The sequence below is a fragment of the Myiozetetes cayanensis genome, unplaced genomic scaffold (genome assembly GCF_022539395.1).
Source record: "Myiozetetes cayanensis isolate MyiCay16 unplaced genomic scaffold, myiCay2020 scf10, whole genome shotgun sequence".
Lineage (NCBI taxonomy): Eukaryota > Metazoa > Chordata > Aves > Passeriformes > Tyrannidae > Myiozetetes > Myiozetetes cayanensis.
Genome location: NW_026086605.1, coordinates 12,743,336 through 12,766,089, shown reverse-complemented (window position 1 = coordinate 12,766,089; position 22,754 = coordinate 12,743,336). Strand labels below are relative to the sequence as shown.

Here is a 22,754-nt window from a genome sequence, read left to right as displayed (position 1 = left end):
AATTAAGTCGGGTATGTGGATTCACAGTGTCAAAAATTTTATATTATTTGAAAGGAGCTGAGTGCTTGCTTGACATTAGTAGCAAGAATTGTTTGTTAGGCCACAAGTTGAACTCTGCTTGAACTACATGGCTCTGTTGCATAAGTCAAAGATGGGTTACAGCAAAACCTGCAGCTAACAACCTGAATGTTAACAAGAGTTAGAACAGACAAAGCTAGCACCTTAAATACTATTTAAAAACTAATAGTGGAAGTAGGTAGCCCATAAATTGTAGTATATGAACAGTAACAACCATATTACAACATGGACCACAGAACTGACCAAAACAGACTAAAGAGGATGTGAAGACAATCACACAGCAAGCATTAAGTGATGATACAGTGAACCAAAGAAGAGCGAGAAGATCCCAGACCCTAAAATCACTACTGGTCTGGACTCCCGTGAGGGATGGGGAGTTTACCTTGTAAGAGTGTAGTTGCCCAGGGATTTCCTTCTTTGTGGTCCCTCTAGTGAGGTACCACCTTGAGCTACCAGATGACTGATTTGTGCCAGTAAACCTATCTAATGGAGCTGAGAGCCTGATGTCAAAACTTTAACACACAAGGATATCCTATAGCACACTCAAGTACTGTTCCCTAGAGGTTGAGCTTTAAGATCGTCCCTTTTTCTCCTGCAGTCCCACTCCCCACCCATTTAAAGAAATAAAGAAGACACACCATGGGCAACACAAAAATAAAGCCAACAAAACAGAAAACCACATGCCACCCCCCACCTTACCAAAATTTACCCATGAAGAAAATTTGTTCTGTACTCGGAATAAAGTGACACACAGTGGAGAAACTGGACATAACGTGTAAAAAGATGTCTACAAAGAGTGAGGCTGAATCAAGATACGCTTTGCCAATAGAACTTCTGAGTTTCCGAGGGCTTAATTTTATGTCATTTGTGTAACAGTTTGTTATGATTACATACTGGTGGTCTCAATGTTTTGTTGAGATAAATTCAGGCCAAAAGGAGGCACAATCTGGGTAGAGGTTAGAATTACATTTCCCACAAGCCAGTCTAAGAACAGCCAGCATTAATGATACTGCCACCTACAGGGATGAGGGGACTGGAACAGACAGGGATTCCATCATTCTACTGAGACTGTACTACTTTTCTCAAAACTGAAACACATGTAAGTTTTAAAATTACACTTTCTGGGAAGCTATTTTTATAGAAAGACACATCTTAAACATATAATTATTTGCATTATCTAGCTATGATTGGCTGTCACTATTGCACTATAAGTTAAAATCAACTCCCCACTGCTATTTGAGATGAGGAAATGCACACCTTATGAAAACCAAGGGCTAGTAATGGTCCAGCACACACAAGCAGCATCTTCATGTCAGCCACCTGCTCTTATATTTGCCCACAACTCACCCAATAAACTCCAGAAGTATGGAGATGTCAAGTTCCGGTGGAATCCGGAACACTGAGCCCAGAACCTTCCGAGGTCTTCCTCTGCTCGTTGGAACCGGCTGTGGGACAGCTAAAATGTTCAAAAAGCCAAAATGCAAGGACAACTTGAAATAAAAACAGCATAAGATGCTAATATGCACCAAGCAAAACAGAAGAACTCATCAGGAAAAGAAGCCCATACAATTAATTCTATTTTTTATCACTAAATCAGCTCTTCCTACACTGTATGCTGTGTATCTGAACCAGCCTTTCAGTACTTCCAGTAAGGCCCTTCTCCTAAGAGCTGTTTGATAGTAAGACACAAAATACTTAAAATAATCCCTCATCTGTGAGCAGACTTTGAAGTTCTTATTTTTACTCCTTTGTAATGTCTATTACTTATTAAGGTCCAGAAAATAAAATTAATGCACATTTTAGATACATTTCTTGATCACAGGCAAAACATATAGCTTAAAAATCCAACCTTATCTGGGTTTAAGTGTTGCCACTTCTAACTATTTTTGTAATCTGATATCTGTGACAAGTTATAGCAGTCAGATAACCAAAAATTCCAAATTTCCAATATCACACATCTCCTTCAGTTGTGAGCTAATACTTTAAGGCCTTAAAAATAAATTAGATAGTAAGCACATCCCTAACAGTGTCCCCTAAAGTGATTACAGCTCACCTGGTTTGGGCACTTCTAATCCTCTTTCTTTATAGAAGTCATGCATTTGTTTTTTCTCTCCTGAAAAAAAGAAAAGCCACAATACAGATTGAAATGTTATTTCAGATGCTGAAAATATCCATATGAATTCCAATGGTGAGAACAGTAAAAACTTTCCAGTTTCCTACAGACCTTCATCATCACTAGTATTCCATATGAAGGGAGACACTTAAGACACTCAGAATAAGATTTTGTTAGTAAAAACTAGAAAGAAATCAGAGAAATTGGCCATAAATCATACTGAGATAGCTGCAAAAACCAGAACCCTTCTGCATCCATGACTATTTTTATACTTTCTATAGTCCATACATATCCACTAGATTGATGGCTCCCAAAGTTGAAAGTAAATGAGATGAGACAGTGAACACATTTAAAATCAGACAAATAAATATGGCAGCGAGGAAAAAACAAAAGCATTTGAGAGAATCAGTCTTAGCAACTTATTTCAACTGAGCCAAGTGAACTTGTTACACAGAATATGATATACTTCTACAAAAATAAGAGGCATAACTATGAAATATTTCCTGGATGTTTACCTGAATACAGTGACACCTGTGTTTCATGAGATAGGGTACACACTGCTACCCTTAATAGCATTTAGCAGCCAGAAAGGTGCCAGTAGTCACAGATAATTCATTAAGATTTAGAACCAAACATTACAAAACTATTTTAAAGAGTCCAGAGGGCTTTTAATTACTCTGTCTCCTGTTCAGTCTTTTCAATCTCCATATGGTAATAAAGAAAGGGACTTACTTTCCTCAAGATTGACAACTAATTTATAGACTATGTCTTGCAGTTGCCGGTCCAGTCTATGAAATAGGAAAAAAAAAAAAAAAAAGAAAAAGAAAAGTATTTGGTGCAACATAAAAGGGTTTCATTTTATTGTAACAAAGATGCAAAATACACTGTTGAAACATGACATATCTAAAGAGAAGAGTGATAGAGCAGCAACTCCATATATTTCAAAATACACATCCTGACAGGAGAGCTCCAACAAAAGTCATATAAAGTTCAAAGCACCACCCTTTATGAACAGCTCAAGAAGTTACAACTCAATTTTCAGTTTATATCATGCCAACAAAGCTTCACCTTTGTATGATGCAGCTCATGTCACCTCTAACACTGAGCAAACACATAAAAATAACTAGGGTAGAATGTAACAAACCCTAGAAATGGATACAAACTAGATAAAACAGTACACTGAGGGTGTTTTATCTTAACTATTGAGATGAAACTTACATACACAAAGAACAGAATGTGTTTCTTGCAGCTGTTCCTTCTTTTGAAACAGGAAAGAACTACAAGTCTGCAAACCAAAACATTTAAAAGCAAGCAGCAAATCTATAAAAAATAGCACAAACTCATTACCTGATATTATAAAGGGGCTGTGTCTGATGTACAACAATATTGCATTTTGGACATCTGTTGCTATAGTAGAAGTGTCTCACGATGCAGCTTTTACAAACTGTAAAGAAAAGAAACTCCATGGGAGTCACATGTCCATTAATACAGTGCCATCTGTTCAGGCAAGAGGAACAATTACACACAGAGCTCCCAAACAAAATTTGTCAAGAGGTAAAATGAACCAAGTCACTGAACACTCCTAATGCAACTGATGCAAAGGTGAGTGGGTGTTCAGTGTTGTAACTGTGTTATCTAGAACATGAGCAGAACTAAGACAACAGAATACTGACTGCTGAAAAGCAGCCTAAAACAGGTTCAGTAAAAACAAGGTAAGAAATCATAACTCTGCCATTTTCATTCTGTTTTACATGTACTTAAAAAACTCGGAAGAAAAGCTAATGAGTGAAAATATCTAGAATAATTAACCTACTATCAAATCAGCTCCCTGCCAGTCTGAACTTTTCCACAACATTTACCAGGAAACTTCTAAGAGACCACCACAGCTACACTTGCAACATTATGTCGTCCTTACTAACAGTTGGGCTTTTTCCTAAATTATAAACTGTGCTGAATACTATGTGCTATATAACAAACCAGTCAGCAGTGCCCAAAAAAAGGGGAAAAAGAAAAAAAGAAAAAGAGTTTTCCCTCTTTGTATTTTGAGTGGTTGGGAGGTCTAGGAAGCCAGGATTCTTGGACTCAGGTAGGAACATGGGTGCAGCTGAAAATCAGCTTCACAGAAAGGGTTTTATTAGTTTTAAGAGAAAATAGTTCGGTTAGTAATGGAAAAGCTGTTAGCACTAGGATTGAGGGGAAGAAGAACAGGATAAGCACACTGAAATAATTTTTTTAATTACCCATCTATTTCCATTCATGAGATTATAGACAAACTTTCCCATGGGTGCAGACCACAAATTTTGTATTTGAACTGGTACTTCCATACAGGTATTTATGGAACTTTGTGAATTCACATCAACAACAGTTTAGGAAACTCTTTAGTCCACTACAAGCAGAGCCACTCAACTTTCTTTTCTCAGTTTTATACTCAAATTCCTGGAGCCTACTTTAAAAAAATAATTTAAAAAGTGTACATAGCAGCTCTATTTTTGTCTTATTTGGGCTTTTTCTTTTCTTACATCGTTTTCCCTCTTAACCTGGAAAGCAGAATTCATGATCGAGTGATTTCATGATTTTCTGGTGCTTTAAGTATGCACAAATATATGCCCCTTATGGAACAGAATAAACACAACACACATTCACTTCAAACAGAACTATTTCTGTGAACCCAGAACATCTCAACACTGACTTTGTTTGAATTTGCAACTAAACTCTTAGACAGGTGATCCTGCATACTTACAGGTGTGCAGACATTCTGTAATAGTTGTAGCATCAATAAAGTAACCTTTGCAAATGGAACACAGGATGTAAGGGGTCAACTCTGCGAGGTTTATCATCCGCTACAAACAACAAAGACAGTTTGTAAGAGTTTGAATACACAGGCTAAGCCATGAAATTTCCTGATTGCAACTTCCAAAATACCGTAACCTTAAAACCACGAAAAAACGCGGGATTGACAGGCTAGAGGAATGGCTTTTCCTAAGAGGTCAATCACTCCTCAGATACAGATCTTTTCTGAAGACTTTCATCTATTCTTCTAAATGGACCTTTTTGAGAACGGCAATCCAACTTGTTTCATGAATCATAACTAAAAAGCAAACTTTTAAACAATCATTTTGGGAAAAGCTCTTTTGGATAAACTCTTAACAAAGTATCAAATAGTCACCGAGGTTGAAGTGGATGGGGTAGCAAACAGTATCATTGTTTGAAAATGCTCATAAGGCATGTTGGGGCCCCCAATCAAGATATATAACAAGTTTATATCACAAGGGACAGTCATCTCTTGCTTCTACACACAGTTATAGATTATACAAACACATATTGAAGCAAAGACTGAAACTTCACTGCTCTGAGTTCTGCTCACGAAATACACTTATCAGGAAAGCACGTAAGTGGTTCCACAACAACTTTCCCGTCTGAACAACACTATGTCAAAAAACGAACAATTTTTTCAATAGCAACGATTTGACACGCGTCTGAAGAAGGTAACGCACTAGGTTTTTCCGTCCCGTTTCCTCTCGTCTCAAAGCCATACCGAAGGGCTTTCTTTCCCTCAACACCACCATTCATTTCGCCCACGTGCCACCGCCTACCACCCTCTCAGCCACACCGAGTTTGTAGGGGCTTCTTTGGAACGAGACGGACAAAGTGAACTCGGGTAACAATAAAAGAAATATTAAAATAAGTAATGTGGACACAAAATGACAACAATAAAAAAATAATAAAAAGCCCATTCCCAGACGCGGGGCACCTCGGGAGCGGGGCCTGGAGAGCCCCGGGAACCCTCTGGCCCCTTTTACCTCCCGGTCGTCGTCTGAGTCGTGCTCCCCGTCATCCGTCCCGAATCGAGCCCCGGCGTCCCCCTCCAGCTCCTCTTCCTCCTCCTCGTCGTCTTCGTCGTCGTCGTCGTCCTCGTCGCCGGTGGACTCCGAACGGCTCCGCTGAAACTCGAAAGGGACGGAGCGCGACCCCGAACAGCTGGGGGCCCCCTCCATGTCCCGGTCCTCATCGGCCGGGGCCAGGCCTGCGCCTGCTCCCGTTCCCGTTCCTGCTCCCGCTCCGTCCCCGCCCGACGGCCCCGACACCCCGCTCTCCGCGCCCTCCTCCATGTCCACCGACCGGGATCGCCGCGGGTCTCTCCACGGCGCAGGGAGCATGCGCGGAGGCGCCGCGGAGCACGCTGGGGAATGTAGTCACAGCGGACAACGGGCAGCACCACAGCGCATGCGCTGAGCCACCACTGGTCTGCAGTTTTTCTAGCCCGAGGCTTCATCTTTTTTTTTTTTTCAAGTGACTCTCTAGTGAAGCGATGGCACACGTCTAATTTCTCACAAAAGAACGGCAATCATAAGATACCAGTTTCATTCGAAATAACGTTTTAATTCTGTAACAGAATGAAATCGAAAGGACCTTAAAGATCGCACAGTTCCAACCCTGCCGTGGGCAGGGACACCTTTCACTAGACCAGGCTGCTCAAAGCCCCATCCAACCTGGCCTTCAACACTTCCAGGGATGGGGCAGCCACAGCTTCTCTGGGCAACCTGTTCCTGTGCCTCACCAACCTCACAGGGAAGAATTTCCTCCTAGTATCAAAATTACACCCTCCCTGTGTCAGTTTAAATCCATCCATCCTTGTTCTGTCACTACGTGCCCTTGTAACAAGTCCTTCTCCAGCCCTCTTGTAGCACTTTCCAGCACTCTCCTAGAGCACTGGAAGGTGCTCTGAGGTCTCCTCGGAGCCTCCTCCAGCCCGAACACCCCCAGCTCTCTCACCCTTTCGACGGGTACAAAAGAACCTCTGTTTAACAAACATGAATGAAAGAAGCAGTATTAGAAGTACCTGGAGAACCGAGCGGCCCAGCCGTAATTAACCTAACGTGGAGCAGGGCCGCTGAGGACCCAGAGGGCACACAGTCCCAGGGCCGTCACTGGAATCCTCCAGGAGCCCCGGGAAGGCCCTTCCCGAACGCGCTCCCACCGCCCCTCACAGCCCCCGCTGCCGCAAAGCGCTCCCGCCAGCGTCGCAAAACGAAGCCGCGCGTGCCCGCGCAGGCGGTGGCGGCGCTGCCCTTCCTTTGCCCTCACTGTCGCAAGGGCGGCCGCGCGTGGCGGCGGCGCAAGATGGCGGCGCTGCATGAGGAGCCGGCGGAGGTGGCGGCGGCGCAGCCGGACCCCGAGGCGGGGACGCCACCGCCGCCCTCCGCGGCGCCCCCCGCCGCCGCTGCCGCCGCTCCCGCCGCCGTCCCGGCCGCCGCGGCGGAGGGAGAAGCGGCGGGGGGCGCTGGGGATGCGGCGCCCGCGAAGCCCGCGGCGCCCGGCCCGGCCGCCTCCCCCGCGGCGCTGGACCGGCAGACGCTCGTGGCCGTGCTGCAGTTCCTGCGGCGCAGCAACCTCCGCGAGTCCGAGGAGATCCTGCGCCGCGAAGCCCGCCTGCTCGGCGACGACCTGGGCGCCGCCGCGCTCAGCCCCGCCAGCGCCGGGCTCCTGGGGGGCTCCGGCAGCGACGCGGACTCCGGAGAGGCGCTGCTCGGCCGGGGCACCGGCGCTGCCGCCGTCGCCATCGGAGGCAGCGTCGCCGCTGTCGCGACTTCAAGCCCCGGGGTGGCCGCAGTGCCCGCCGTGCCGCCTGGGAAAGGTGGGGCCCGCGGCCACTGCGGGGTCGGTGCCTCCTCCCGGCGGGACCCCTGGGACGGGGGTGCCCGTGTGCCCGGGTTTCCCCGTGGCGCTGGAACACGAGGGTCGGTGTCAGGTCGTGCCCCCGAGAGTCTTCCCCGGACTTCTGGGCGGTCCGTGTGTGTGTCACTATCCATGCAATCCGTGGAGAAGTCCGGATCTCCTGGATCAAGGGACCAAGGATAGGGTGCCCGTCGTGTTTGAAGGGAGCACTGTCGAAGTGAGAGGTGCTTCCCGTCGTCTTTGTGTCCCATCTCGACTAACAGAGTAGCAGGAGACTCGCGGTTTCCATTGTAGTTAGCAGGGATGAGAACGGAGGTCTGATATGCAGGCTGCATTTTGATGGAAACATAAGGTGCTTGTAGATGAGGCTTTCTGCGTTTCTTGATCGAGTTGCTGCGTACCTGAGATGTCCTTTGAGTAATTAATTTCTAAGTATTGTTAATCAAGGTGTTCCGTGAGGCAGCTTTACAGAATAGTATAATGAAATGTTGGGAACTGATAGTCTGAGTTCCAGTAAATGTACAGCATAAACTCAGCTTGTTCCTGCCATCACCTGATAAGATTGTTTTTATGTAAAAGACAAGACAATTAAAGTCTGTAACGACTGCTGTGGAGAACAGAGCTGTCAGAGTGTTAAAAGTGTCCCTATTCTGTGACAGTTGCGAGGTGCTCGTAGTGAATTGTTCACTTAATGAACTTAAGTTGCTTTTTTACTGGATGCAAAATAATTATCGTGGGTATGTCTTACGATTCTGCTTCTCATTTGAGAGTTTCTAGCTCTAGCAGTAAAGATAACTTACTCTGGTGATGTTAGTGGCTTCTTCCTTTACATGTATAATACCGGCTGAATGAGGCACTGGGTTAGATACCTTACAGGCAGCTGTTGGCAGGGAAAGCCCCAGAAGCTGCTGGAGGTGCTGGGAAAATTGGCTGCTGGACTGTAAGGTCCCACCACCCTCTCACCTGTGTGGTTTAGATGTGGTGCTGAGCAGTCACACGGTGTGTTTTCCCTGTTGCCTCACCTGACCAGTGGGCTGGGGCCACTGTTTGCTCACCGGCTCTTCCAGGCTGACAAGCTCTTGTTGTTTGCTGATGGTTTTGCAGTTGGAGGTGCCGTGGTTGTGGAGGATCAGCCGGACGTGAGCGCGGTGCTGTCGGCCTACAACCAGCAAGGGGACCCGACGCTGTACGAGGAGTACTACAGCGGGTTGAAACACTTCATCGAGTGTTCCCTGGACTGTCACCGAGCAGAGTTGTCTCAGCTGTTTTACCCTCTCTTTGTGCACATGTACTTGGAATTGGTGTACAATCAACACGAGAGTGAGGCAAAGTCTTTTTTTGAAAGGTAATTAATTTTCGTTTGTGCATTTGTGTCATTTTGTGTTCGCTGCTTTGGTTAAACCTGTGAGCTACAGTAGCATAGGTTTGTATCCATATACAGATGTACATATTATTTTTCTTATTTAAAGTTGAAGAGATTTGAAATCTGAAGTAATGGTGCCTTGGATTGCAATAACTTCTTAAATTCCCGTCTCCTGTTGAAAGATGTGCACACTACATGCTTTTGAACTGTTCACTGGCAGATTTTGAACCATGTTTATGGTGTGCTGATGGGCTCCTTGCTGCAAAAGTATCAATGAAGAGATGTTGCATCTTTAGGGAAAGATTGTGGGGTAATTTTTTAGCACTTGAAAATTGCACTGAGATGCCAAAGTAATGTACACTCCAAGTATTTGCTAATATCAGAGCATGTAAATTTAAATTCTTCAAATGAGGTTAAAGAAGTTAATTGATGGCTAATCTATAATTGTCTGTGCTCTTGCTATGTTTCATTTGTTTATTAATTGAAAAGAAAATTAAATTTAACTTGTTTTCTGGATTCAGACCAGTTATGAAATACTCCAGTCCAAAAGGATAACTTTGTCTCCCTCCAAATGGTCAGCAAAAATGGTTCTGTAATGGTAGATAGCTAAAATGCCCCTTGTCACAACTATTTTATAACAAGTTGAGTAAAAATGAAAACTCTAAAGATATGTTAGATATTAGATAATGCAAGTGGAGAGTGAGAAACACGTAGACTGTGAAATGTATGTCCTATAATGAATCAGACATAAATGCATCCAGGTAGTCTTGTGTAATAAAAAATGCCCTGTACCACAAATTAGGGTTTAATTTCTGGAAATAAACATTTAGCATAACTATTTACTTCAGGCGAGAACCCTTTGGGTGTATGAAGTCCTGAGAGGCTTCATTTGTGTATTCTCTTCATCTTGTTTTTCAACTGCTGAATGCTCTTACTGTGCACAGTAAATCACCGGTGTATCTTCACCTGGACAAATTTAATTTCATTAAAAAATAATCCCATATGTAGTCAGTAGCTTCCAAACGGTCCTTACATATATGTTTCATATTCAAGCAAGGTACATAAGTGTGCCCTTAGGAGATAATGTTTTCATAATAAACCTTTGTTAAATTGTTTCGATAGGTTTCATGGGGATCAGGAGTGCTATTACCAGGATGACCTGCGTGTACTCTCCAGCTTAACCAAAAAAGAGCACATGAAAGGTAACGAGACCATGCTGGATTTCCGAACAAGCAAGTTTGTGCTGCGTATTTCCCGTGACTCTTACCAGCTCTTGAAGAGGCATCTGCAGGAAAAGCAGAACAATCAGATCTGGAACATTGTTCAGGAGCATCTTTACATTGATATCTTTGATGGAATGCCTCGCAGCAAACAACAGATAGATGCTATGGTTGGAAGCTTGGCTGGGGAGGCAAAACGAGAGGCTAATAAAGCAAAGGTAGGAGGCAAAGATTTTTGCACTTCTATGATTAAACAAGTCTCCCTAGTTTTTAAGGGAGATTCCATAGTATAGGCTGACAATTGTAACTTGAGATCTTAAAAGACAGCATGATCAGAACAAAGGAAGTGAACTGTACAAACAGTTGTTGACATGAGTAGAGAGATCAAGGTATGTCACTGTTTGGTGGAAGAAGCTGCTGAACCTTTTGAGAGAGAACCTTGTGTCCAGCCCACTGACAGACCAATTCATGAATTGCTCTGGAGTTTTAAAATGGACACCTGACTATTTGGCTTCCTCTTTTGTACAACAGATGTAATTTTTACTTGCCACTGGTTGTTACTGCAAGGGCTGTTTGTGTAATACCACAGTACTATACAAATAAATTAGGTAAGGTGTAGGGATTCTACTTTAAGGAAGAGCTAAGAGATGGTGGAAGAACTTACAGTTGTCTAGATCAGTTGCTGGGTAAACCAGAAGAACATGTACTACATTTGTTATGGGCTGAGCAGTAACATATGCAGTAATATTAAACAGTAGTTTTAAAGGAGCAGCTCTATTGCTTGATCTTTTACGCTGAAAAGTTGCCATTAAAGAATTAGCTTTTGGTGAGAACAGCAATTACTGTTTTGTCTTGTGTATTTTATTGGCTTGTAGGTTTTCTTTGGCTTATTGAAAGAACCAGAGTTTGACGTGCCTTTGGATGATGAAGATGAAGAAGGAGAAAATGAGGAAGGAAAGCCAAAGAAGAAAAAACCTAAAAAAGATAATGTAGGGTCAAAAAGTAAAAAGCAGGACCCTAATGCTCCTCCCCAAAACAGGTACCAAGGGAACGATGCGTAGGGAAGTCTTTAAAATCCAGTCTTGTCGTGCCAAATCTGCATCGCTGTTCACATGGCATGTTTAGCATTTGGCTATTGCAGCTGAACACAGCTTTAGCCCTAAGACATCTAAGGCAGGTAATGGAAACCTTAGCATATAACCATCTGCCATTGCCCTTCAAGTCAATCTAGATTTCCATTGATAAAGTTTTACTTAGTTACCCACTAATCTTTTCAGGTCATATTCAATTTATTTATTATGTTGTTCCTCTGCCTGTCTGAAATTCTTGAAGCTACTGGCTTGCTCTCTCATCAGTTAGTCTTCTACATAACCTTTCATTTTTTCTAATTCTTCTTTCTTATTTGAATATTGAGGTATAGGGTTGCACGGGAAGGCTTCACATTAATTGTTTGGATTTACAGTAAGGAAGGTGCTTTTACTTGGCAAAAACATGTGTTTCTTGTGTAGAATTCCTCTGCCTGAACTGAAAGACTCTGACAAGCTGGATAAAGTAATGAATATGAAGGAAGCTGCAAGGCGTGTGCGTCTTGGCCCAGAGTGCCTGCCCTCCATCTGTTTCTACACATTCCTTAATGCTTACCAGGTTGGTGAAAGAAGAGTTTGGATAATATGGAAAAAGGAATCGAAATTATGAACATTACTCTTAATAAAGAAAGAAGACATAACAGTGTCGGCAAGGGTTATTGGAGTGTTTGGAATAGGCATTGCAAAGTTTACGTTCCAAAATGTTCAAAATTCTCTTTAAAGACTCCTTAAGCTATAAAATTTCCATGGTCCTTGGTTTTGCTTGGATTTGCCATAATCCCTTCTTTCACTTTTCCTGTGGGGCCTTAAGTGTACCCTACAGAATGCAGTAGGTGTTTGGCACCAGAATACTGGAAGGCAGTTACTATTTGTCACTATCGACTCTGCTTCATACATAGAGCTTTATTTTTAATAGGGCAAGAATTCACATGTGTTTATGTTTATCCCAGAATAACTCCATCTATTTTTGTAAATAAGTTGAATTACCTTTTTATTAGTTCTTAGGATTTTGTAGTACTTGAAATGCATCGTGACAGACACAATCAATATAAATGGGTATTTTGTGTCTAGGGTCTGACTGCAGTGGATATTACAGATGACTCCAGCATGATTGTAGGAGGCTTTGCTGACTCTACTGTCAGAGTGTGGTCTGTGACTCCAAAAAAGCTTCGTAGTGTGAAAACAGCAGCAGGTAATTAAGACAGTAATGCTTAATATGAGCATGCATGACTTGTGACAGCTGTGTTCTGCCTCAAGAGGGAAGGATATCTGTGGCAGGGGAGTTGTCTTCAGTGGTTAGATGCTTCACTTCAGAGAAAAAAATGTGCACAGATGTATGATTACATCTTATGTACTACCATTAGAAACATTTTAAAGGAATGAGAAATCCAGTCATGTACACCTGCTGTGAGGTGGTCAGTGCAGAAAGCTTGGAAGTAGCCATAGCTGGTATGGAACTGGCCATAACCAGTGTGGAACTAGCCATCTTGCTTCTTAACTGGATGGCAACTACTGGGTGTAGTAGACAGTTGGATTTAGGTGATCTAGGGGAGAGACCAGAGGTACCCTGGGGGACATGATAGGAGGAAACTGAGAAGGATCGAGGAGAAGGTCCTATAGCTCAACACCTACACAAATTCATGGAAACCAGGCTTCTTTAATTCTGCTATTTGTGTAATAATGTGTTGTGGTGGAAGCTGGACACCATGCAAACACTTCTTAATCTTGATATTTAACTGAGATGATGTCATGATGACATTTACTTTTGAACTTCTGACAGTTTGAACTTTGAAATCTTGCAGACCTCAGTCTTATCGACAAAGAATCGGACGATGTCTTGGAGAGGATCATGGATGAGAAAACAGCAAGTGAGTTGAAGATTTTATATGGTCACAGTGGACCTGTCTATGGCACCAGCTTCAGTCCTGATAGGTAAAAGCTAACTAGTTTGCTTGTCTTCAGTTTTAATTGCATGCTAATGATAGAAAACCTACTCTTAATGAAGCTTTTTCCAGGTTAAAGCAATCCTTGTTCATGTAGCTTATAAGAAACTATGTAAGTGCTCATAACGTTCAGGGTGTTGAGCACTGTCAACTATTACTGAAATCAAATGGAGCTGAGAATACCAGCACTATTTTGGATGTTCTTCAATGGCAAAATAGACCATCTACTTTGCAAACTGTAGTTTAAGCTGGATTTTAACTAAGTGAGATAGAGGAAAAATAGTGCAGCGTTGATTTAACTTACAGTATTGCAAAACATAAAACCAGAATCAGTAGCACGTCATTACACTTCAAGTTTGTCATAATCTATTGAGACATTTTCAAAATGTATTGAACAGTATCTTTTAAAATAAGAGATTTAAACCCATTACATAGTTATGGGAGTCTGGACAGTAGAAAGAAGGTTTAAATATCTCAAGTTTTGCTTTTGCTTGTGTCTAGTCAGGAAACAACCATCACAGAAACACAGCTGATAAGTGAACTTTGTATGGAACATTATAGATTACGTATTCATAGTCTATAATTATTAATTGACAATGTGAACATGATATGATTTCTATTTCAAGGAATCCTGAAATTTTCAGAGTTACATTATGAACATTCCTGAAATGTTGTTACACTAAAAGATTTCTTTAAAGTAACATAGCACAGCAGTGTACTAGTAATTTTTTCATATAACTCTGTGGTGTGGGGTTTTTTTCGCTCTCCCCTCAGTACAGAATTAATCATCAGTGTCCAGTCTTCTCTTTTGCATAAGGGCCTAGGACTGGATTCTGCTTGAATTGGTTCTTGTTGCTTACCCCACCGAAATGCTGATTTATGTGTGACATGCTAAACAGGTGCTGCTCAGGGGACAGTTTTATCATGGACATCTTGCAGCGTTTATGCAATGGCTACACAGCCCCTGTGTGAGTTTGATATAATACACTATACTTTCTCCTGTGACAGGAACTATCTGTTGTCCTGTTCTGAGGATGGCACTGTCAGATTGTGGAGTCTCCAAACATTCACATGTTTAGTGGGATATAAAGGACACAACTATCCAGTGTGGGATACACAGTTCTCTCCTTATGGTTATTACTTTGTGTCAGGGGGACACGACAGAGTGGCTCGGTAAGAAACTGGATGTGTTTTTTATTTGTCTGGGTTAATTTGTGGTGGATTAACCCTGTAAGTGATCAGCTGATATACTCTAGTCTACCCTATTACTGAAAATGAATTTTATTTCATGCCAATTAATGTTTTAATGTAGTTTTACTGTTTTTTTCAACACACGTGTTATCTGATGGCTTAAGAGATGATGTCCTCTTATGTGACCCCTCTGATTAGAAGTATTCTCTTCCAGTTGTTTACCAGCTTGATAGAATATTCTTTATTTCTCTCTTCTGAGAGGTATATTCTTCAAAAAAAGCTCCTGCTAATTTAATAAACTGACCTGTACGAAATCGCTCCATAATTACTTATATTTCTAATTGAGCTACTGGTCGTAGAATCATGGAATAGTTTGGGTTGGAAGGGACCTTTAAAGTCACCTAGTCCAACTCCCCTGTAATGAGCAGGGACATCTTCAACTAGATCAGGTTGCTCAGAGCCCTGTCCAACCTGACCTTGAATGTTCCAGGGATGGGGCATCCACCACATCTCTACGCAGCCTGTGCCAGTGTTTCACCACCATAAAAAGAAATTTATAAAAATTTCTTCCTTTGGTCTAAAATTACCCTCCTTTAGTTTAAAACTGTTATCCCTTGTCCTTTTGCAATAGCCCCTGATAAAAAGTCTGTCCTCATCTTTCTTACAAGTATTGAAAGGCCACAATAGGGTCTCAGCAGGGACAGCTCTGCTCCAGGCTGAACAGCCCCAACTCTCTCAGCCTTTCCTCGTAGAAGAGGGTTCTTCAGCCCTCTGAGCATGTCTGTGGCTTCCTCTGCAGCCGCTCCCACAGGTACAGGTACTGAACTCCTTTAGAGTTCTTTTTATTAATAAAGCTTTTCTTTTCAGTCTGTGGGCAACAGATCACTACCAGCCACTACGGATATTTGCTGGCCATCTTGCTGATGTCACGTGTACGCGATTTCATCCAAATTCCAACTATATTGCCACAGGCTCAGCCGACAGGACTATACGGCTCTGGGATGTTTTGAATGGGAATTGTGTAAGAATATTCACTGGACATAAGGTAAAGCCATATCATTCAGTGTAAAAGAGATTTCATTTCTCTGATGAGATTATAAACAGTGCTGTTTCAAACAAACACAGCGTGACTGACTGAATGTGAGTAGATTTAATTCACTTGTTTGATCACCCCTCAATGTCTGTTTTAGGGACCAATTCATTCATTGGCATTTTCTCCTAATGGAAGATTCCTGGCTACTGGAGCAACGGATGGAAGAGTTCTGCTATGGGATATTGGACATGGCTTGATGGTTGGCGAATTGAAAGGGCACACTGACACTATCTACGCGCTCAGATTCAGCAGAGATGGGGAGATTTTAGCATCAGGTAAAATTCACAAGAAACAGTGAAGTTTCCATCGTATTCCGTAAGTCTGAACAGGAATGATATAATTGATTCCTTAAATAGAGGAAGACAAATAATTACTTGCTTTGCAAAAGCAGCAACTGAAAACTGCTGGTACAAAGGCGAGCACTTCACTGAAGTGTGACCTCTCGTTCTTCCAGGATCTGAAGGAAAGGTGTCATGCACTTAGATGATAGTGAAGGTTGTGAATCTGTACAGTGTTGGGGATGGAATCAGAAGCAATAACCCTAGGGCAGACAAAAAGTGGATGGACCGGAGAGGTGCAGGATACTGGAATGGGACTGGGAATGCAGAAAGACTAAAGAAAGAGGAAGGGATAGAAAGGAATATGAGTTATCCACACCCTTACTATTTCTTCATGGTAGAGTATCTACAGAGATATGGGCATATAATATTAATGAACAGGTCTGTGAGCAGCAGAACTTGTGAAGCCTGCTCGTTTTTCCTTCCTGTCCACATGGGTTCTCAGGTGTCTAATATACCAGAGCTCCTTTACCAGTTTTCCCTTCATGGAGGCACGAAGTTTTGTCTCTTTATATTCAATGAACTGTTTTCTTAAAATATGTAGTTATTTCATTAATTTGAAACTTACTCTGTTTTGTCAACTGCTTGAAATTAGCCAAGAAGTTGAAGAAATAATGGACAGTCACTAATTACATGAGGGTAATTTCCTCATGAAACCAGACTAGGAATATTTGAGATTTGTATAGTAATATGTTCCCTTAGAACACTGCAGTGCAGTGAGAATCCTCTGGGAGCTACTGCTGCAGGAGTGAAAGCTAACAGATAGGGTACAGGTTTGATCCAGCCTGCTTAGTGGTTATTCCAATTTATCTGCCCTCTGGTGAAAGCACAGGCTGCTGAGCTTGCAAAATTCCACTCTATTCCCTATACCATACAAAAACCCCTTATTATGTGACTTAAAGTCATAAACTTTACCTGCAGTTGACAGCCCACAGGATGGTCCTGCTTTTTCAGTGGTAGGTGATATGATCCAAACCCGGGTGTTTTGAGAGCAGTTCTTTTTGCCTTGTCTACAGGGCATCCAGGTTAGACTACAAGAAAGCTGAAATCCTGGCAACTTTTATGTGTGTATGCATTATGTTAGATCCTTGCTATAGTCTTGTGCTTTGAGCTTTTACTTCTGTTGATATGCTCCCCAGCAACTTTTTTTATATATGATTTTATTAATAAAATAAACTGTTGTGGTTTTCTTTTTAGGTTCAATGGATAACACAGTTCGTCTGTGGGATGCTGTGAAGGCGTTTGAAGATTTAGAAACTGATGACTTTACTACAGCCACTGGACACATAAACTTGCCTGAAAACTCACAGGACTTGTTACTGGGTACATACATGACCAAATCAACCCCGGTTGTTCATCTCCATTTCACACGCAGGAACCTGCTGCTGGCTGCGGGAGCCTACAGTTCACAGTAAATTGGGAAGCTGAGACTGCCTGTGCCAAGGCATTGCAGTACTGACCTCATGATGTGAGACAACGAGAAATGTCTTGTACACAAGGATCCCCACGAGTCTGTTGCAGGGAAGGTGAAACTGTGTAAATTAATGCAGGCAGCACTTCTCAGTTCTGCTGTTTCGTAGTTATCTGCAGTTTGAAAATGCTGGGGATTGACAAGACATCGTGGCTGTAAAAGAAGGAACTGTTCGTGGTGCTTTTGATACACATATATGTATATATGAAATGAGCCGTCTCCTCTCAGAGATGGCACTGAGCTCTGCTGAAACTTGTGAGAAGTTAACAGCCTTGATGATTTTTTTTAAAGCACTTAATTTATGGTTAGCAAAGGTTTCATCAGTCTCAAACACAAGCAAAAACTGTCCAGTTTCAGGAAAGAAGAATGTAGTTTGATTCACTGTATCCTGTGCTGGGCAGCAGGTGTGGTGAGAAGATCACAGCAACAACCAGGGCATTGACGGAGCCGCTCCGACACTCCGATGCTTGTGGTCGTGGCACTGCCGTGAAGCACCGGGCACGGGTTTTATCAGCCAAGTAGTAAGTCCTGAAAAGATTTCAAACTCTATGCTCTTTTGAGGTGTCAGAAACACAGATCTTGTTACTCTGTTTTTCACAGGTAGCCAGTACTGTCAGTGTGACAAGCAACCAGAAGCGCAATGTGAACTTTACTTTCATGCTTTATTGAACGAGAAGATAAAAAGGGGACTGAGGCACAACTGAAATACCCACTGTTAAAAAAGTGGATTTAAACCCTTTACTTTGTATTAGATCTAAAAGAACTTAAAAAACCTGTGTCCTTTCTGCATAAGCTTTAACATAAAAAATGTAAGAAAGCTAAGAAATTGAAGGAGTATAGCAGAGTGAAAGGATAAGTGTATGATCAGTTTGCTTTTGAAAGGGCAGCTTGTCTGCTGAAGTGATGGTTTCCACCCACAAAAGCATTGTACCACAGTGAGTCCTCCTGAGCAACCAGTAAAGATCAGTGGTTTATTTCTTTATTTCTAAAAGAAGAGTGAAACATGCAGAACATTGAGACTAAGGTCTGATTTCAGACAGAAACTGTCATCACTAAAGGCCAGGCCCAGTGTGGTGTGGGTTTGTTCCATTTTCAGTCTCTTACAAGATGTATGCAGGGAAATCTGTTGTGTTCCTTATCACTTCCCAGGAAGGGCTTGAGCACTTAAACACTCTGCTGGCTCTCTAGTGAAAATAAAAACAAGATGTGTCATTTCTAAGGCCGAGTAAATGGAGAACTACCTCCCCTCTCATCTCTTGTCTGGCTCTAACTCTTGGAGTAAAGTTATTCTGCAGGCATTATGCATCAAAATAAAGTGTGGAAAAGTCACTAGAAAGCTCACCTAGAAATTTCCTTTAAAGAAAAAAGGTTAAAACTAAATTATGAATTTTTTTATTTGTGTAATGGTACCTCAAAATGTCCTAGCTCTCAGTATGACCAGATAGATTTAAGTACAATTTTTTGACAGCTTAAAGAAAACACTGCCACATTCTGCCTTTGTATTTTGTACAGTTTTATACTTTTGATATTATAATAAATACTAAATCCACATAGTTTGTGCCTATATGTTACAAGAAGATACTTTCTTCCCTTGATGGCTGCAAGGGGAGGCAAGAGCGGTGCCTGTAACTGTGAGCACTCTGCTAAGAGAAACAAAGTAATCAGAAATAGTTAAGTTGATGAGTAGCCATTTCATGTAAATCTTGTTCTAAAGGTGGGTGACAGGTTCTAGCTACTTTATTACACTGTACAACCACCATTATTCAGCCTGAAAACGGAATACAGCCGAAGCCATCTGTGCAGCAAACATGCTCATAGGAGAGGAAAATAACTTCTATTTGTTCCGCAGGGCCAGCACGTACAAATGCCTTTAAGGAAAAAAAAAAAGCCCTTGAACACTTCCTATGTTAGTGCTGGGAGCTCAGAACACTTTAACTTTGCTGCTGTTGAAACACATCCTAAATAGTAATGATGGGGATCAGCTGCTCCATCTCCTCTACAAATAATTATTTTTGACAGAAGAAAAAAAGGAGAAGTGCCACACATGAGCTTTTTTGCACCATTTCATATTTCCAATAAAACAAGTAATTATTTATATTTTATTAGCACAACAGGCCATCAGCTTGCGTTACATTGACACAGATCGGAGGTTCAGACAAGGTTCAGACATGCCAGCAACCTGCCAAGAGAACAGAGATCAAACATAGCAAGTCTTGCACGGTGGTAACTGAGAATCCCCCTGCCCCAAGCCTGAACAATTTTAGTTACGAGCAAACAGGTTTCAGCACACTCAGGAAGAAGTGACTGATGTCCCCTTAACACACAACAATGCTCAAGCTTATTGTGTTATACCCCTTTTTGCAGGCTATGAGGACAGCCCATAGCTTGCATTTTGTCATGAAAATCCTGTATTTGAAAGTGAGTCCAAAATTCTCTAACACTGGGTTGTTGCTATAGAAGCCCAGCCACTTCTGCATGGGCCTTGAATACATACATCATACAGTGCTCCTTTACTTGGTTCGAAGGAAGGTTTTAACAGAATACATTAATCTCTATTTGGAATTCTAATACAACCAAGAAGTCCTCAAGTACTATTTTATTATTTCAATAACCTACAAAGCAAGTTATCCCTATTTTACAGCAAAAGCACAGACCAGAGGCACCTAATAGTCACAGGCAGACCTCGATGTACCTCACTGCAACATCCTTCCAGTCCTCCTTCCTTGCTTTCTCTTCCTCCCTGTGTCCCGCCCCAGTCCCATTTACCATGTCAGAAGAACAAGATGCATACTGATGCCATACTTTTTCACTCCCTTTATTAGCTCACTTCATCCAGAATGCCCTCAAATAAGTCGATGCTATAGTTTATTTGAGGTTTAAAATTATAAATATGAAATTCACATGCTTATGTTTATCTCTCTCTCACTGCACTGTCTTATTGGCAACTTGTCCTTCACCACTCCTTCCTGAGTTGGCATTGAAGCATTTTGGTCCTGGAAGAACATCAGCCACTTACCATTTACTTATCTGCCACAGCAGGAGTTTGCTTCTTAGGCCTAAACTTGAAATACAGGGCGATGAGTGCAACAGCTGTGTACGTTGCTATTACATACTGGAAAACATCAAGTTAAATTTAGTTTCAGTCTAAAGCCCAGAAAACACCACTGTACTAGACTACAAAACTTCATGTACATATACATACATTCCTCCTGCCTATGATGGTATAGGAATTAAAGTACTTCTGAAATCCGGTGAACTGGTGTTGAGATCCCGAGTCATGGCCAGCCATGGCTGCTTGTCCTAACAAGCAACACAGAACAGTCAATTAATTTAAAGTCAGTTGGACAGGACAGATAGGAAAATCAAATCCATCTCTACACCAAGCTTCACCATTCCATTGTCAGCTACTAAACCTGCTTTCAGGGCATTCAGTGAGCAGTGAACACACATAAAGGAGCAGGCACATCCAGAGTACTGTATCTTGAGGTACAAAACAGCTGACACGAGCAGATAAGCAAATGAGGGGTTCTGAAGGGAAGAACATTAATGATTTTCAGACTTCATTCAACCAAGTTTAAACATGAAAAAAAAAGTCAGGATGATGATTATAAAAGAGTAAATTCTTCAAAGCACTTATAAAGAAGAGACTTGCCAGTCCTGCCTACAACCACTGAACTCAGGCAAATTTCTGCCGACTTCTGAAATCTGCAACACTCAACTAAGATCAGTCTTCACTAGCTCAGCTAAGAAACAGCTTCAATTACATACTCAAAAACTTGATGACAAGATTCAGGGTAGACCACTATTCTGTTTCGTGATTCAAAATGCCACTTTGCAACTTTTACACCAAAATAGAGTGCAAGGGTTGCTAACCAGAACTGCTCTGCTCTCAGTTGCGCACTTCTATTGCATCTTACTTGTCCACCCCAGTATAAACCCACTTTTTTTTCCCCCAGTTACTGTTCAGATCAGAAAATTACTTAAGCCAGCTACAAAGCCTCGGAAATGCTTACACAGGAACCCAGGAACACATACAGTCAGGTTTGTCGCATCTTCAGAGATGGAGACTCCACAACTGCTCTGGGAAACCTGTTCCAGTGTTTGGTCACCCGTACAATAAGAGCAGGGTGGGGTTTTTGAATGCTTAGAGATACATTTTTCTTAAGAGGATTTTATGTTTAGGACAAACATTTGCTGTTTATTTCCCGACTCACTCCCGAGTTACCCACCAAACCCGGCAGATGCTGCAGACACCGGTACCCCCGGGGAAGATACAAGAAACTGCACAGCCGATTTTGTAGTCACCAAAACAGCCCTTATGTATTATCTACCTCTTATTTAACACAATCCAGCAGTGTTATTTCTGGCGGATAACCAGGTAAGGGTAACTGGACTGACTATACCTTAGTTAAAAATCTTAATAAAACAGTCCCCTAAACGTTTGCCGCAAACGACTTGGAAAGACTTCGGAGAGCCAAGGTCATCCTTTCTCGTGCCTGACCGATGTAAAAGCCTGGAAAAGGCGCCGCTGCGCCCTTCCGAGGGGGAGAAGGCACCACACGGGCCCTACTTCCCGGAGGAGCCGGGTGCCCTCGCCCTGCTGCCCTCAACCCGGACCCCGGTGAGGGGGTCCGGCCCCGCCGGCTGCTCCGACACCCGCGGCCCAGCGCTCGCCTCGGGCCGGGAAGGGACGCGGAGGGAGGGGCAGCGACGCCGAAGGTCGCGGGTGCCCCGGAGCACAGCCGCGGCCCGGCGCCGCGCAGAGCCGCCCTCCCGCCCCGCGGGACGGAACCGGACCGGCCCCTGCCCCGCCGCCCCGCAGCGCCGCCGCCCCGCAGTACCTCAGCCTCAGCCGGTGCCGCGCTCTGCCCTTCGCCTCTGCCCTACCACAAGATGGCGGCCGCCGAGCGGCGCGCGCAGCCACCCCGCCCCACGCCGATTGGCTGCAGCCCGCGTGGAGGGCGGGTCGTCACCGCCCCTTTTTGCCTGAGGGACAGGATGTCACTTCCGCCCGACCTTTGCCCTTCGTCCCGCGCGCCGCTTCCGCCCGGCTCTCCGCGTGCGCCTCCCGCTCCCGGCGCCGATCCCGCTCCTCCCGCCCGGCATTCCCACGGGAGCCGCCCGGCATTCCCACGGGAGCCGCCCGGGACAGGGCAGAGCGTCAGCCCTGCCCGCTCCGGCGG

At 43.2% G+C, this 22,754-nt stretch overlaps 3 protein-coding genes across 5 annotated transcripts in view; 1 reads left to right on the top strand and 2 right to left on the bottom strand.

The window, feature by feature from the left end:
• The window catches only part of PCGF6 (polycomb group ring finger 6), a 37,422-nt gene extending 30,279 nt beyond the window's left edge, over positions 1 to 7,143 (bottom strand). For 2 of the 3 annotated variants that reach the window (XM_050336600.1, XM_050336609.1), the window contains exons 1-6: positions 5,992 to 7,143; positions 4,932 to 5,031; positions 3,539 to 3,635; positions 2,924 to 2,979; positions 2,132 to 2,191; positions 1,426 to 1,534 (exon numbers count right to left, since the gene is read on the bottom strand). In XM_050336600.1, the coding sequence (XP_050192557.1) occupies positions 1,426 to 1,534; positions 2,132 to 2,191; positions 2,924 to 2,979; positions 3,539 to 3,635; positions 4,932 to 5,031; positions 5,992 to 6,348 (779 nt within the window). In that variant the 5' untranslated portion in view covers positions 6,349 to 7,143. The remainder of the gene's footprint in view (positions 1 to 1,425; positions 1,535 to 2,131; positions 2,192 to 2,923; positions 2,980 to 3,538; positions 3,636 to 4,931; positions 5,032 to 5,991) is intronic. The other variant, XM_050336593.1, reaches the window with a different exon arrangement.
• Positions 7,144 to 7,304: 161 nt separating this feature from the next.
• On the top strand, positions 7,305 to 18,126 carry TAF5 (TATA-box binding protein associated factor 5). Its single transcript, XM_050339875.1, has 11 exons — positions 7,305 to 7,826; positions 8,972 to 9,212; positions 10,353 to 10,668; positions 11,326 to 11,489; positions 11,959 to 12,094; positions 12,607 to 12,727; positions 13,338 to 13,467; positions 14,487 to 14,651; positions 15,537 to 15,714; positions 15,860 to 16,037; positions 17,298 to 18,126. Exons 1-11 carry the CDS (start codon positions 7,313 to 7,315, stop codon positions 17,513 to 17,515), a joined length of 2,361 nt encoding a protein of 786 aa, XP_050195832.1. The 5' UTR covers positions 7,305 to 7,312; the 3' UTR covers positions 17,516 to 18,126.
• An 88-nt stretch (positions 18,127 to 18,214) lies between these two features.
• ATP5MK (ATP synthase membrane subunit k) lies at positions 18,215 to 22,549 on the bottom strand. Its single transcript, XM_050339884.1, has 4 exons — positions 22,413 to 22,549; positions 20,774 to 20,871; positions 20,588 to 20,683; positions 18,215 to 19,750 (listed from the first exon to the last, which is right to left on the bottom strand). Exons 2-3 carry the CDS (start codon positions 20,858 to 20,860, stop codon positions 20,591 to 20,593), a joined length of 180 nt encoding a protein of 59 aa, XP_050195841.1. The 5' UTR covers positions 20,861 to 20,871; positions 22,413 to 22,549; the 3' UTR covers positions 18,215 to 19,750; positions 20,588 to 20,590.
• Between the last annotated feature and the right edge of the window lie 205 nt (positions 22,550 to 22,754).